Genomic DNA, 17,197 nt, shown 5'->3' with positions numbered 1-17,197 from the left:
GACAATAACCTAAAACACAAGGCCAAATGTACACTTGAGTTGCTTACTAAGAAGACAGTGAATGTTCCTAAGTGGCCGAGTTACAGTTTTGACTTAAATCTGCTTGAAGATCTATGGCAAGACTTGAAAATGGTTGTCTAGCAATGATCAACAACAGATTTGACAGAGCTTGAAGAATTTTTGAAGAATAATGGGCATATATTGTACAATCCAGGTGTGCAAAGCTCTTGGAGAATTACCCAGAAAGACTCACAGCTGTAATCGCCGCCAAAGGCGATTCTAACATGTGTTGACTCAGGTGTCTGAACACTTATGTAAATGCAATATTTTTAATACATTTGCAAACATATCTAAAAACATGTTTCCACTTCGTCATTATGGGATATTGTGTGTAGATGGGTGAGAAAAAACCCCAAATGTGGAATAAGTCAAGGGGAATGAATACGTTCTGAAGGCGCTATAGTTTTTGCCAAGTCATTTTTGAATGATGGCAGTCAAGTTACAGCCTCTGGTTTCTCTCACACAACCAGGCGGTAATCGTCAAGTCAATGGCACATTTCATCACATATATAATGTACTTATTATGTCAGATTAATAGAAGTACAGTATGTAGCTACTAACATCTCCTTTGCGAATGTAGTCTGGGTCTTTGTAGATGTCTCTGGCCAGTCCAAAATCGCAAATCTTCACAACATTATTCTCCGACAGTAAGATGTTTCTTGCAGCCAGGTCACGATGAATACACTAACGAAAAGAAGARAAAACATCCATTTGGATTAGGATTGACATCAATGCATGACTTTACATGAACGTTTGAGTTCTGTGGAGATATCTCAAGTTAAGATTCAGCCTAATGGGATAATGCATGGCTAGAGCCAGGACTATTTCCTGACCATGTGACCTTACAGGAAACACTCATGGCCCTGTGCATGTCAGCTAAGACAGCCATATGGAACAGTCATCAGTGATATTCTGATGTGAAGTGTTTCATATCCAGGTTAAGCCCTTCTTTCTAATGGGGATAGTTACAACAATGGGATCACTAATGAGTCTAAACTGCTCTCCCAGAGCTTGTGACTTTTAGACTGATTACAGCCAATATGCCAATAGACTCACAGCGAACAGAGTTTACTATGAATGAAAAAAAGGTGAACAAAACGACTTCCCCGGCTTTCGAAATACAACAGCATTTTATTAAAGTCAACTGGACAGAATAAAGCTTTATAAACTGGTATTAGCTGATTAAAAACAGCAACTTGTGTCTCATCAGACTGCCTTTTGGAAACTAATTGATTTTGATGCAGTAATTTGCCTAGAGGAAGTGCATACCTTGCGTGAAGCCAGGAACTCCATGCCTTTTGCAACTTGGAAACTGTAGCAAATCAAATCTTCCATTGTCAATACTCTCTTGTACAGATCCTCTGGCTCTGAGGGTAAAACAAAACATAAAGTGGTAATGACTACAAGCAATTTTCATAAACACGATTTAGTATGGTGTAACACAATAATTATGCACAATACAAATGTATACATGCAGGATCAACAACTCCATATTTGTAATGTAAGCCTCCCATACAAAGAAACCTGCAACATGTCATCATCGAAACCCCCTTTGTCACGTACAGTACGGTTCATTCATCCACCTACAGTCTCTGTCTTACTAAAAACATCCTAAAGACAGGAGAGGATGCCTGGTGTTATTTTAGATGTGGGGTGAGACGTGTGATATCGGTGCAGTGTGACAGCAGGAGGGGGTTTGTGGAGGAACCCAGTGGACTCCTTCCATCAGCCCACCTGAGTAAACATTTAATCGCACCAGAAATAACACATCACAAAACAAAATGTCCGACACGCCAGGACCAGACAAACACTTCTGTCAGAGGAGGAAGTCAACAGAGGCCTTTTCCTCCACTCCTCCTTCTCTTCCAGGCACAGTGGGAGCCAGCCTGGGGTTCTGACCTATCGATTGTAATTATGAACAGGAGGAGGAAATGTCCCATCAGGCCCAGGAAGAAAACAATCCGGGGGAGGGTGGGGTGGAGGTGAGGGGAAGGAAGACACTGTTGGCTCGTTTAGTTTTACCTTCCTCCTCTTCCTCTGAGTCGCAGTAGCTCTTATCTTCCACAAAGCCYGAGCTGGCCGAGCTTCCGGTGCTTGCCACGCTCTCCAGGCGCCGCTTGATGAGCTCGCTGAGGTCACAGCCCGACCCCGACGTCACCAGCTTACCGTCCTGACTCTGACGAGACACACCAGATACAAGACGCAAAGCTTGAGTCACTTTAGAAAGCGGCTCTGCTGACAATCTGGGGTTTTCTTATCAGGTTGAGAAATAGACTAAATGATGAAGGCTTTTGAATAGGATATAATTTCTGAAAGCTTCAGTCCGTGAAGCTGCTGATTCACCTTATAGACGATGAAATCAGCCCTCTTGCTTCTCAAGTAGTTTGACAAGTTTCCATATTTGCAGTACTCCACTATCATCATCAACGGACCTGAGAAGAAAGAAGCACAGGATTCAAAGAAACTGACTAACGAGTAATGATTCATAAACAGTGACAAGAGTGTGTTGAAATCATGATGGATTTTCTCTGAGATGCCAGCAATTTATACATTTACTTCACAAGTCATACACTGTGGCTAAGTTTAACCATAGAGTTAACCCTGTCCTCTGTCTCGCTCACCTCCAGGCTTGGTGCAGGCTCCCAGCAGGTTGACCACGTTCAGATGATGACCAATGTGGATCAGGATCTTCAGCTCGGACATCAGAGCCTTGCGCTCATTTGTCGTAGCTCCTCCTGTTACAACGCAAACACACAGATCATTTAGAGGGAAGCTGGTTAAATATACATTTCCGATTGCGGGGATACTGTTTCATACAACCCCTCAAAAGCGTGGATGTATTTTGACTTTAAATTACATTTTCATTGAAGTTATTTCGCTTTGTTTAAGATGACTCCAACTGATGTACGTTCATGGACGTCTGGAAACCAAACAGTATATTTAATAAAGAACAGATTTTACATATGTGGAGGAGATTTAAGATAGGCAAGAAATGTTTCATATAAGAAAATATGATCATCGACATGAGAACATTCAATGTGAAAGGTTAAGATGGAATGCAAAGATAATGTCAGGAAAGGAATGAAGTCAACATGGGAATATATATAACTTCAAACATAAACATCAGCCTTCTCTCACATTCAAACAGATTCTGGCATACAACCCAAAGCACAGCCATACATTCCGTCAAAATAAACCCTGGAGCACACATGGAGAGACACTATAACTGTTGAGTGTGAACAGGGCTCCCGAGTGGCGCAGCGGTCTCAGGCACTGCATCCCAGTGCAAGAGGTGTCACTACAGTCCCTGGTTCGATTCCAGGCTGTATCACATCTGGCTGTGATTGGGAGTCCCATAGGGCGGCGCACAATTGGACCAGCGTCGTCCGGGTTTGGATGAGGTAGGTCGTCATTGTAAATAAGAATTTGTTCTTAACTGACTTGCCTAGTTAAATACAGGTTCATTTTTTAAAAAAGATCACAGAACAGATAATGCTGTTGTTTTTCTCAGTTATATATCCAGTCTACACATCATATAAGGAGGCGGATATCTGGGTCAGGCATGCTATGAGGTCAGAGGGAGGGTTATTCTTAACCAAATAAACTAAACACCATCAAAGTGACTCGTCCTTTTTGGGGTGCCATCGATGCCAAAGATGAACGGTCAACCATAAATCAACCTCTACGCTACGCTGATCTCAAAGACCGTGAAATAGCAACTAGTCAATGTTGGGTGGCAGCCTAATGCGTCCGATGAGCCTGTGTAATGTCTCTCTCTTTCATTATCTGAAAAGCTCATCTGGCCACAGGTGGTTGGAGTTAGCAATGTTAGTAGACAATATTGTCCCTAACTGATAAACAAAATGAAAACATTGACTGAACAAAATAGTGCGAAATATTCCTGCTCTTATCCATCACTGACTCCCTGGATGTGGTTTACTCTAACAGAGATTTTGGTCGATTTTAATTATGAATCAATGACTTGAATTTAAATAATGAATGGAGAACATAGAGAGTTGAGCTGAGTTTTGGGTCTGTACTTCTGCTCTGTCTTATGTTTGCTCATCACAGCGGTCCCAGCCTGCTCTGGAAGCTGGAGCTGACTGACGCTGAGTCTCAAACCACCCGTAGGAAGGGTCAGTTTAGGGAAGTGAGCTGCTTTTCACTACGTTTGACCTGGGGTTCCTGGAGCAGAGCAGGGAGCAACAGCCAGCCCGGTGAGCTTGGTTCCTCTGTGATTAATGGAAGGGGATGATTAATGCCGTGACACTGATGGAAATATCTAACAAATGGCCTGGTTTATCATGTAGCTAGATCTATCACAACACCATCACTGTCCATCCATGGTCCCATTACTCTACAGAGTTGGAGTTGGCCACCCCAACAGAGCCAGGAGGAAAGTTAGTTTGACCACTTCAACCCTAAGGGGATACAGCCAGTAATGTTGGGCTGAAATGTTTACTCTGCTAAGATCAGTAGGCCAAATCCCTTGGACAGTCTCTCTTGCTTCTGGAGTCTTCTTCCGCTGTTTCCATTTTGATGGAATAAATATGTTCTGCCAGATTTAGAAAGATTGTGAAATGTGGCTGTGAGTTATGGTGACCATAAATCTTACGTGGGGAAGGGGTGGGGGGTCGTTGTTCTCAATTGTTTGTGCATCTAAAAAACATCAGGTCTATCAACCTTAATAAGGATTAACGTGCATATATTTTGTAGATGCATCATTTGTACCGTACAGGTTTACATTTTTTATCGCCTAAAAATCTTGGACCCAAGTGGAATGCTTTCCTGATTCCTGTCACATCTGCCGAATGTCATCCTCACCGGGGACACCAAGGCCTTAGTCTCTCTCAGACCAAACAGTCTGTTAGAAGCAGCCATCACACGCCTACTTTGAACCGACACCCCGCGCGCAACTGTTAATTGCACACACGTGTGCCATCACAGTTCTTGAATTCATATCATGCACGAGAAACCAAATAACCTGCTGAAATGACAGATGGCTGTTTTACATCTGTTACATTCAGAACGACGGCTGTTGTGTTTCTACCGTAGGTCTGACCACGTGCATTAGGAGAGGAGTACCTTCATCAGTATCGTCTCCACCAGGTGGGATCAAAAGGAAGTTATGTGGAAACAACCTGTATGACTTTTCAGCCTGGTTTCCCAACCAAAGTGACTCGCGAGTGCTGTTAATGAGCGTGTATTACGTTTTCAGATGAAAGTCTTGATGCCTCTACCCTACCTTTCAGCATTTTGACAGCCACAGTCTTGCAGGTSGAGAGCTTGTCGATCCCAAAAGCAGAAGCCTCCACCACTTTCCCGAAGGCTCCATGGCCCAGAGTTTTGCCTGAGAGAGAGAGAAGAGAGAGAAGAGAGAAAGAGAGCGAGAGAGAGACCAGTGGGTTAAGTAAATCAGGTTGGGTTCCCTGTCAGGGGCGATATGGGCCTGTAATTAACCTTTTACTGTAGTGGGTTAAATCAGGGTCACAGAGTGATTCTTGGTCTACTTTGAAACAAATCTACTTTAAAATAAAAGTATACACCTCACACACTAGGTTATGGGCTTACAAAAAAGAAGACACCTGTACCATGTCAGATATAGAGTTGAAATGTATTCAATTTTGAGTTTGAATCCAATATTACATTTTATATACATCACAGAAGACTGAAATCTAACAAAACTGTTTGACATAGAAACACCGGACATTCCACCCATTGGGGCAAAAGAGGGCACTTTTGGTCATTGACTGCAGGAAAGGGCTAAAACAGCCTGCTGAGGTTCTGACGACTGGACCCGTGAAGCGTTCCTCCAGGGGATATATAATGTTAAGACTGGGTGACAGCGGAGGATCACTGATGAGTAACGAAGCTACACCATCTTTCCAGGGGGGTGACACCTCTGCCACATACCCCTCTCTCGCASTATATTTCAATGTAATGGGCAAACAGGGTCGCACAGTTTAAGAGGACCCAGAGTTATGCGTGCCACCTCATCAAAAATGACATTAACCTGTTGATGAGAAGTGTACGGTGAACAAATAAATTCACTTAGAGTAGTTGCCCCTTCGTGYTGCGTATTGACCTTTTGAGTTACAGCGTCGTCATGGTGAGGGACTTCGTAGACCGTACCAGTGCTGAGTGGTGTAGTAAGTTACTCACCCAGTCTGAGGCGGTCTCGGGGAAACTCCCACTTGCTGCTGTCATACTGCAGGAGTTCACACTGCTCATCCAGAGGAAACTCGTCTGGGTCGATGATGATGGATGGACCCATCTTATAGTCCACAGACTGGAAGGGGGGATGAGAGGGAGAAGAAAATGGTGATGGAGCTCGTGTACAGTAGGTATGTAAAATCAAACAGGATTTGTGGAAAATAACACAAGTGTTCTACCATGACCGTGCCATTGTTCTACCATGACCGTGCCATTGCTCTACCACGACCGTGCCATTGCTCTACCATGACCGTGCCATTGCTCTACAATGAACGTTCCATTACTTCTACCATGACGTGCCATTGCTCTACCGACGTGCCATTGCTCTACCACGACCGTGCCATTGCTCTACCATGACCGTGCCATTGCTCTACCATGACCGTGCCATTAGCTCTACATCATGACCGTTCCATTGATTCTCTAACCATGACCGTGCATCTTGTCTCCTACAGCATGACCGTCCATTGCTCTACCATGACCTGTGCCATTGCTTGTCCACGACCGTGCGCATTGCTTTACCACGCCGTCATTGCTCTACCATGACCGTGCCATTGCTCCTACATGGCCGTGCCATTGCTCTACCATGACCGTGCCTACAGGTGGCTACTACACGACCTGCACCATTGCTCTATACCATGACCGCTGCCATTGCTCTACCATACCGTGCCATTGCTCTACCATGACCGTGCCATTGCTCTACCATGACTGTAGTTGTAATGTGCCTATTCTATTGTCTTTGGACTGTTGAGGCATGTTCTCTACTTTCTTGTCATACACACAAACACGATCTCAGCACTTTTCCAATGCCAGGAAATGTGGAAATTGTAAACGTCAAGCTAAAATTATCCCACCCAATTGAACTGCATTTCGCAAGAGACATGACTCAGTGATCGCAGTTGACAAAATCTGTATAGCGAGATTGCACTCCACTCCTGAAGCTCACAAACAAAAACCGTGTTACAAAAAAAAAAAAATTGTAGTGTGGATGTTTGAATATGTCTTGAGAAGAGCATGTACACATTGTTAAATGGCATGATGCTGTGGTTTAATTAACTAAGTTAAAAAAGAATGGTGAGTCAAGTCCCCAGTGCAGTATCCAAACAGTTACCACTCTCGAATGTCTTCACAGTCAAGAAGAGTGAGATAGAGAGTATAGAACTAGCTGTGATTGCAGGGAGATCTCTTGTTACCTTCCTCAGCTTGCGGATGAAGAGGATGAGCATGAGCCAGAGGAGGTGCAGCACTCCTGTACACACCAGGACGATCACCTCAATGTTGGGCTTCCCCTCATCACCTGGAAGGGACCACAGGAACAATTAGTCAACTGTTGTTCACCGAGGAATTCTGTTTTTCGATGATCTTGAAAAATGTATAAGAATTGATAACTGAGAATAATATAAACGGATGTACACAATAGAGGAACGGTTTTGTTTTTTAACATATTAGAGTAAGACTGGCACTGGCCTACTTTTCCAGTACTTGAAAGTCAATTTCGCTAATTGAATCCAAGGACGTGAATTACACCACTGCAATGTTGATTTTTTAAAGTCCACTCTGGCATTTCTCTCAGTTATTCATTTTTTGCTAGATGAAGTCATTTCCGCCATGTTGTGTACGCTACAAGTGAAACACATTCCATTGCGTATCCTAGTTTGCTTAGCTATACATCCCACACTGTTGCACATTCATTCATATTAAACTATTTTCTTAACTAAATGTCAACATACAGTCAGCCATCTCAAAACTGCCTTCTTAATCTTTAGGAATTTTGTGACATAGTTTTGTTTAGAGTAATGCCTAATAAGGGTTTGGCAATGGCATGAAGCAACTGTCTAATGTTGGACATGCTCTAACGGATGATGCTGAATCGGGGTTGGACTTTGAGGAAATGGGACATTTTTGGGGGAACGGGAATTCATGTCTGGTGCCAGGGCTAGTCGTCAGAATACCGTCGCATGACCTTGCCCCCCCCCCGTCTGTGTCATCATGTTTCCATATCCATGGTTATTACGAGAAGACTCTCCCTTGCTGTGCCCACAGTCATTAGTGGGAACTCTTCACACACTTCTTGCAGGTCACGTCCCATGGGTGGGGACCTCGGTCAGAGCTCCAAGAGCCTCAGTCATAAAAGCCAGTGGAGTAATTCACTGGACATACTTGGAAGCCTCTTGGCAGCCTCCCTCTCTAGAGAGTTCTCATACTGAAGTCTGGCCAGAGCTATTTGTACTGTTGACAAGAAAACATGGCCCAGTATGGCCAAGAGGTTTCCTGTGACTGTGATTGGTCATGCAGTAAGGAAGTGCTCTGGCTGTGGCTGTGCTGGTTAAACTCAGGGTTGATTGATTGGAATCTGACGTGGTTAATGTACTGCAGTTCGATTCATTGGATTTCGTTATCAGGATGACATGGGTTCTAGTCAAGCTCATTATGATGGAAATAAAGTAGTGACTCACCCACGACAGTGACCACAGCACTGGCTTTCACACTCCCCTCACCGTTGCTGGCCAGACACTCGTACAAGCCCTCATCGTCTTTCTTCACTCTCTTGATCGTCAGCACCCCATCCTCCCTCAGGGTAATACCTGGAACAACAGCACGAAGTCAACAGCTCAGATTCTATGGAGAAAATGACTAAGATGTTTGAGCAATTCAGCAACGATCATGTGACCCGACCAGGGAAAACCCAGGGCCCCTAAATCCCGAGTCATTTCTTACCTGGACCTTCCTGTACTGGTAGGTTGTCTTTGTACCAGGTGATGTAGGGTGGCGGCACACCCAGGGCGTAGCAGGCCATAGTCAGAGTGCTGCTGCTGTTTATATCTTGATTGGTCAGGTTCTGTCTCAGCCACGGCCTCTTCCTCTCTGTTTCAATCACAAAAGCATATCTGAATTCGATCGCTCTTCTTTTCAAGATTTTCCTCAGACAAACTAATCTCTCTACTGGGTTTCATCATCACGAGCGGGTTTATATCCAGGAGCAGGCCCTTTTAAATACGATGTTACACAAACATATTATTCTTCGAGTTTGGTAATACCCATATAACGTGCAATTACTGTTCTGTTAGAGACCTCATTGAACACCCAGCAGGCAATGTTCTCTCTGTCACTTCCTCACCATGCACAGTCAGCACAGTCTTGACTATAACTCTCTTGTTGTGGATCTTGTGTGCCCAGCACTGGTAGCCTGCTGTGTGATTCCTGGACACATTGTGCAGGCTTAGGGAGAGAGAGATAGAGTATGGGCTGAACTGCAGGGCCGTGACGTTGTTGGTGATGGTGGAGTTCTGAGGGTCCTTCCACTGCAGGTCTGTGTACAGGTACCGAGTCCCCCTGCAGGTCAGAGTGACGTTGTCACCCTCGATGGCAGTCTGGGGRTCAATGGCCAGGTGCTGAGGGTGATCTGGCGGGGGAGAGTGGAAAAACACATCAGGTCATTAGGAGTGTTAGAGCATTTTTTTGTGTTCGGGAGGACACCCCATTTGGGTGCCTAGTAAAACTACCATGCATAAGCACAGGTCAGATTATTGTACAGTATGTAAGTGGGTTACAAGAGCATCTTTGTTACTGCCTGTAACCCTCTCCTCTCAGCAAGATAGACACTGACGCTGTCCTATTCTGGGAAAGAACATCTCTGAAACATCAAGCTGCGCATCACCACACCAGGAATTTGCCGTTATTTCCTGTTTCATCACTGTTAATTGGAAGCACGTTGGCGGTGTGCGGTGAGCAGCGCTGATGTTCGGCCTACAGCAGTGCAATAGGAATCAGGCCGGGGCCGGGCCTCCGGGGAGCCAGACTGAGTTTGTTTATTCAGAACACTGGAAAGCATTCTGTGTTCCATAAGAGACGACAGCTGTTATTACAATTCTGCAGCATTCCAGTGCTCTCGATCTCCACCTCTGGAACGGTGGCACATTGCAGCACTTCCTCCAGAGACTGATCTTATTCTCATCCGGAAACTCAGAGTTTGGCATCATCAGCCGTGTCCCCAAACATAGTGTCACCACCATTCCCAATTACAATCTATCATCAATCAGTTTTCAACTTCAAAACTTCTACGTTTTCACATTTTTTCCCGCTGTGATGACTGCTTGCGTGCCCTGACAGCTGATTTCTCCTATCATTATATAACTGGACTAGATGGAATTTTCATTTCATGAACATTTGGAACTGTTCAGATGCATATAAAAAATGATTCATGCAGCAGCAGGCTCCGAGAAGAAGAGAAATGACCTGCGGGCGCTCCAGTGTACGCTCAGAGCTGTTTTTAAACTCGCAGTATTAGACTGTACCATATGGCCCAGGACATGTTTGCCTCTTCCGTTCGATCCTAAAGCCTGCCTCCTCCGGAGGAAGATGGTTTCAATTAATGCCTCCATCTGCACTCTTTATTGCACAGTACAATCTGTGCATTCTTGCGCTTGCCTCGCAATTCATTACAGTGCGTACGTGTAGTCACTGGAAGCGAGACTTCACGTATGTTATATGTTATACTTTATGATAGGCCCGTAAAAATAAAAACCACTCAAGCATTTCTGCTTGTAATTTTTCCTTATGCTGTTCTTTCAATCAACTCCCCATGTTGTGTAGTGTTAAATTGACCCACTTACCGTCCACATAGAAGGGGGTTCTCAGTGTACGGGTGCCAAGTTTGTTCTGGGCTGCGCAGGAGTAGATCCCTGTGACGTTAGCCGCTCCCACCACTAGTGTACTCACAGTCTATGGAGGAGAGCGAATAAGCCAATCATTCGATCTACAATACAGCCAGCAAATGCTGTAGAATATGTGCAAAATATATATATTTATATCGATGAGACTAACCTGTATAAATAAAAAAGGTTACATGAAAAAGGTTCAGGTTGGCATAAGATTCATTATACCTCAATCCATACACACTGACACAATGTCTTTTGAAATACCACAGCAGATTTTCCATCAACATCAGTGTGGCTATTTTGCCATTAGCTAGTGTGTCAGAGATCTGCCTTAAGCCGAGCCTATTTTATGCTCTCGTCACAATAATGGAAGGATACATCTGGACTTTTAAACCCGCCTCTTCTCTCCCCGCAGCACAAGTCCACAGAAAGAGTGCCGGGGCCTCCATGTCATTTCCTGGGGAGCATTTACAATGCCACACTCGATTCTATCACCGTTGGAGTGGAACCCGTTTAATGGCTTAAGTAGACACAACAATAAGTACGATTTGGGCAAGGGGCCAGATCGCGTGGGGTTCTGTTTTGTGTTCAGAACGACATCTGTTTTCAGAGRAGCTACATCAAAGGTGCTGAATGCTGTGGCTGTATTGTCTGGGTGGTGTCAACTTCCTGGGTTTCTAGCGCCATTGTGCTCTGCCCCTCAGAAACAGGGCTTTAGCCATGAGACTGGACTGTGTCGGACACATTTTCACTGTTTTAATATGGTTTCAATGTTTCAGCTCATATTGTGAGCAGGGTTGGGGAGTAACAGATTACACAAAAACGGTAACTGTAATCCGTTACATTAGCAGCAAAAATATTGTAATCAGATTACCGATACTTTTGATAAACTAGATGATTACTTTGAGGATTACTTTTAAATTCAGAAAGGATGTTTGCGGYAAAAAAACGTTGACACTTCTGTTGATCAATGACATTCAAATCAGCATTGAAAAAAGTTTCAGTTTGTTCCATCTGAGCGAGTCTGACCACAAGTCAGAGACCACTATGATGAAACACCAAAATTAATGTGTTTGATGGATCGCGGGAAAAGAGCAGGTATAGGCTTTTGTAGGCTACAGTAAAAACTATGTCTTCCAATGGTGCGACTGCTGTCGGCAGCCAAAGATTATCCAATTTGAATAAACGCTTGGAGGTAAGGATGCCAGTAGTGGTGTAGTCTATGGCTATACGGATTTCACTTACTATTGATATTTACATAGCGCATTGATGTCAATCACACTGCTGCTCACTCATTTAGCTATTTTCGCTTTACGGATTGTGGTTGTTGTGGATGGCTGTTCACAAATCTAAATGTGTATTTGAACCCAATAATGGTTGGATTCAAGAAGTTTAAGCTGCCTATCAATCATTGTTTTTGAAACCAGTGGACAGCCAGTGAAAAATGCGCTCTTGCAACAGCTGTATAGTGCGGATCCAAATTTATGGAATAAAAGTGGGGCTTTTACTGCTCAATCTAATTCATGCTGATAAAAAAAAAACATAGGCCTAATGCACACATGCTCAAACTTGCACACTTTTGATAGACTTAAGTGGACAATCTGTAGTTGCTACATCTATTTTTGGATTTATAAATGATTGAATTAATGAGCCCAATCAGTCCTCCATGACAACAAAATCATAAACAATAGAGTAGGGCTGGCTAATACTGTATTTTCTTTTTTTTGGGGGTCATGCTCAGGTAAAACAATTTGGCTAATCTATACTTCCATATTTCCAAGGGGTATAACATTATTAATATGGCTGGAATTCTGATATATCTTTACATTAAAACCCAAAGTTTAATTTAATCGTACTATTATATGTAGTAGAAAGCGATGGGTTAGAAGAAGCCTACATAACCAACCCATAAAGTAAACTTTAACATCCATATATGGCCAGCTACATAAACTTTAACATTGATGTATCCTTCAATAGATGTCGTTCAATTGGTAACATACATTTTTGTCTTCTTCTAATAGATCTTAAGGGGAAAGTAATCTAAAAGTAAAGGAATGTAATCAGATTACGTTACTGAGTTTGGGTAATCCAAAAGTTACGTTACTGATTACAATTTTGGACAAGTAACTTGTAACTGTAACAGATTACACTTAGAAAGTAACCTACCGAACCCTGATTGTGAGTGTGCGCTGTGTAAACATGTTTGGATGGAAAAGCTAGCTAAAAGTTGTGTTAAGTTGTCTACCCCGAGTTGTTATGACATTGGTCAGACCACTGACGGAGTAGTTACGTGGTGTTGTGTTACAGTCATTACTCATGATGATGTAACGTGAGCTGGAAAACAGTCGTTTCAACAAGTGCGCTCTGTCCCTAAGTGGTGACTTGACCAGACGCATTATGACCCCAGGGAGGGCCCATGCCTCTCTCCCCCGTCCCCTGGTGCTGTGACCCAGCCCAGTCGGTCCCCCTCTCCACCAGGAGCCCCTCTGAGGCTGGCCATGCAAACCTGATTAACACTCTATTCTCATTCACGGAGAACAGCGATTTATGTGGGGTGACAGAAAATAATTATCTCCCAACAAACCGGTGCTTGTTATCACTGACCCTTAGTCCTCACCCCTATAAAACACTGGTGTTTGGGCCACAAGCGCTTGTAAATAAGGAGTGCCTCCCTATTTATGTCCATCAGAAATTAGTAGTGTTGGAAGTGAATGAAGCCTAAGCCCTCTATTACTAGGTGTGTACTGTATTGTACCTGAAGGAGATCCGTTTCGGATTGATAGGTAGTCAATAAAGTGGTGAATTGGGAGCACAAGCAGTGTGCGGGCCTTCCTGTTCTTTACAGTATGTATACCATTAGCATGATTCCTGTTCTTTACAGTATGTATACCATTAGCATGATTCCTGTTCTTTACAGTATGTATACCAAATGTAGCATGATTCCTCATTCTTATACAAGTATGTATCACCATTAGCATGATTCCCCATTCTTTACAAGTATGTTACTGAAGGTATACCATTAGCATGATCTCTGTGTATTTACAGTATGATTACCATAGCATGATTTCCTTCTTTACAGTATGTACTGTATACCATTAGCATGAGTCCTGTATTACAGTATGTATACCATTAGCATGATTCCCTGTCTTTACAGTATGTATACCATTAGCATGATTCCTGTTCTTTACAGTATGTATACCATTAGCATGATTCCTGTTCTTTACAGTATGTACTGTATACCATTAGCATGATTCTCTGTTTATTACAGTATGATGCCATTAGCATATCCTTCTTTACTGTATACCATTAGCATGGTCCTTTATTACAGTATGTATACCATTAGCATGATTCCCTGTTCTTTTATAGTATGTACTGTATACCATTAGCATGAGTCCTGTTATTACAGTATGTATACCATTAGCATGATTCCCATTCTTTACAGTATGTATACCATTAGCATGATTCCTGTTCTTTACAGTATGTATACCATTAGCATGATTCCTGTTCTTTACAGTATGTTACTGTATACCATAGCATGAGTCCTGTTATTACAGTATGTTATGCCATTAGCATGTTCCTTTCTTACTGTATACCATTAGCATGAGTCCTGTTATTACAGTATGTATACCATTAGCATGATTCCCGTTCTTTATGTATGTATACCATTAGCATAATTCCCATTCTTTACAGTATGTATACCATTAGTATGATTCCCGTCTTTACATTGTATACCATTAGCATGATTCCCGTTCTTTACAGTATGTACAGTATAGCATTAGCATGATTCCTGTTCTTTACAGTATGTACTGTATACCATTAGCATGATTCCCGTTCTTTCCAGTATGTACTGTATACCATTAGCATGAGTCCTGTTATTACAGATGTATACCATTAGCATGATTCCCGTTCTTTACAGTTTGTATACCATTAGCATGATTCAAAATTCCTTCAACCGTGCATCATCAGAGGTAGGAAACACCTTCATAAATCTCCTATAGGGGAAAGCTGGAGAAATACCATTTCATAAAGTTTACCACACCAGCATACATGTTTGGGTAATGACTTATTATTACCAGTATTTTCTTTGGTGGTAGGTTTGCTTGTGCTGTGGAAATGCTTATATCCTGGCTAGATTTATGTCCCAATTTGACCTAGTGTGTTGGAACGGCTGTCTTTCAACTAATCCTATAGATGGGCTTTTGGGGAAAACAGTTGAGGCCTGCACTTAATTACGTTTGGAGTGAATGGTTTTGGTAACAAGCTCCTCTAGGACATGTGCTGTAATGTCTACAGTCTCCATGATCAGTATGCTTTGTGAGAGGAAGTGATCGAGTGTTTAGTAAACTGCAGGGCAAATTGCAGAAACTTGTATTGGAGACTTAGGAACTAACAGTTGTGTGGTTATATGGTCATGGTGTCCCAGGTGAACACTTTTAAGATTGTAATTATTTGCATACCTCTTGTGGATCCCCTAACCATTACATTCAGCTATGGTGTAATAATACAGATATGATGAAAACAATCAAAATAACCAATTATTTCAATTTCCAAACTTTGTTTCAGTAGTTCCAGCGATTACGGCTGATCTATTCAAAAGGTCAGTGTTAGGAGGGAACCTATAAAAGTCCATTCTCCGCTGTCTGCACACGGATGGCTTGAGCCATATGGTTGTATTGGGCTGTTTTACGAGGAGCTCCACAGCCCTCAGTGTTCCAACAGACAAAGATCCACTGATGTCAGAATAAACCGTGCTCTCTGGCAGACCAGGCAGCTGCATCATTTACAGGCCTAGCTGCTTTAGATCCAAAATCTGCGTTTTGTTCTGAGGGTGTTTTTCACTCCAGCAGGGTGAAATGAACTGTGTCTTTCAGTTAATGGGGCAGACGGACGAACGATTRAGGAGAGCAGCCCTGAAAAGAGCCAAAATGCTTTTTCTTCATGGCAGTTCTGGCGCTCGACTTGCGTTGACCTTAATTGAAGGCTAAGGGGCTTCTTTTAATAAAAAGCCAATCGTGTCAGATATGATGGTCTGTTTGTTGCAGGCAGCATTTACGAAATGACGGATAAGTTGATTTAGTGGCAGTTACTGCAGCGTAAACAATAAAGGGGGTTTCCATGTCATAAATATGCCTACTGGTATACACTAAATGTATTTTACCATATATAGCTTTTTCTCTGTACATGTTTAATATTACAATGTATAAATAAACTGTATTTACAATGTACTGTACAGACTGTACTATATTTCATTATACATATTGATGTTCCTTCCATAACTTTTGGTCACAGTTACATAAGTCTAAAGTGATGCAGATAGAATGAATCATTCTAGAACAGCCAATATGAGGATGGGGATTGCCTAGATTTATTGTTTTCAGATGTTGCCATCTCAAAGAGAATGGTCATGGAGATTTCCACGTCAGTGTTCGTCTCTCCGAGCCCTCTCTATAGCCATTTACTCTAAATCCCTTTCTCACACAGTACATCTCAAAGTAATTGTTGTATATGTTTATTCCATGTGTAACTCTGTGTTGTTGTTTGTGTCGCACTGCTTTGCTTCATCTTGGCCAGGTCGCAGTTGTAAATAAGAACTTGTTCTCAACTAGCTTACCTAGTTAAATAAAGGTGAAATATATATATWTTTTTTAATTGCACAACTATTTTGTCATTGACATTTACATTTCTGTTCAGATTACAGTATATTTATCAAACCTGACTCATATATGAAAAGTACACCCACATGAATTATTGTCCTAAGTTGTACAACGTTAAGCAGTTTCAGGTTACAAATCTAATGAGATCAAACCCATATTATATACATACCTTGTTCTTTCCTTTCACCAGTTCAGTTTGGTTGTTTATGCTCTCAATCCAGTTGTGTGAGTAGTTCCCTTTATCATCCATTTGAACTGGGATTGGCTCAGTGTAAAGGGTGCACCTATAGGACAGAGGAAATCAGTGATTACTCAACTAGATGAAACAGCTGCAGGTTACCTAAAATATGAACTCAGTTTTGTGAATTAGTACAGAATATTGGACAGGAGACTGTTAGAGCAAGACGCTGTGTGGCCATGACATAATTTCCTGTATTTAATTAGTGGGAACCAGAAATGATACTATGGACCATCGATTGATAATATGGACCAGTGATAGCTGTCCAAACGGTTTGACAATGTGTCACTCTGAAACGTCAGGAATTAAACCCTAAGAAGCTCTGACTAACACCTTTTAGGGTGCAGTGAGCTACAGCCCAGTTAAACCAGACTGCC

The 17,197-nt window shown here is 42.5% G+C and overlaps 1 protein-coding gene across 1 annotated transcript in view; it reads right to left on the bottom strand.

Moving 5' to 3' along the window:
* LOC111965680 (vascular endothelial growth factor receptor kdr-like) overlaps positions 1 to 17,197 on the bottom strand; it is a 74,246-nt gene that overhangs the window by 28,451 nt on the left and 28,598 nt on the right. The window contains exons 11-23 of the mRNA XM_023989893.2: positions 16,752 to 16,866; positions 10,884 to 10,992; positions 9,389 to 9,673; positions 8,989 to 9,135; positions 8,727 to 8,855; positions 7,464 to 7,567; positions 6,223 to 6,349; positions 5,306 to 5,410; positions 2,682 to 2,795; positions 2,404 to 2,492; positions 2,083 to 2,236; positions 1,330 to 1,427; positions 622 to 744 (exon numbers count right to left, since the gene is read on the bottom strand). Coding sequence (XP_023845661.1) covers positions 622 to 744; positions 1,330 to 1,427; positions 2,083 to 2,236; positions 2,404 to 2,492; positions 2,682 to 2,795; positions 5,306 to 5,410; positions 6,223 to 6,349; positions 7,464 to 7,567; positions 8,727 to 8,855; positions 8,989 to 9,135; positions 9,389 to 9,673; positions 10,884 to 10,992; positions 16,752 to 16,866 — 1,699 coding nt within the window. The remainder of the gene's footprint in view (positions 1 to 621; positions 745 to 1,329; positions 1,428 to 2,082; positions 2,237 to 2,403; positions 2,493 to 2,681; positions 2,796 to 5,305; positions 5,411 to 6,222; positions 6,350 to 7,463; positions 7,568 to 8,726; positions 8,856 to 8,988; positions 9,136 to 9,388; positions 9,674 to 10,883; positions 10,993 to 16,751; positions 16,867 to 17,197) is intronic.

Source organism: Salvelinus sp. IW2-2015, linkage group LG6.2 (genome assembly GCF_002910315.2).
Source record: "Salvelinus sp. IW2-2015 linkage group LG6.2, ASM291031v2, whole genome shotgun sequence".
NCBI lineage: Eukaryota > Metazoa > Chordata > Actinopteri > Salmoniformes > Salmonidae > Salvelinus > Salvelinus sp. IW2-2015.
This window is presented reverse-complemented; position numbering and strand designations above follow the sequence as displayed.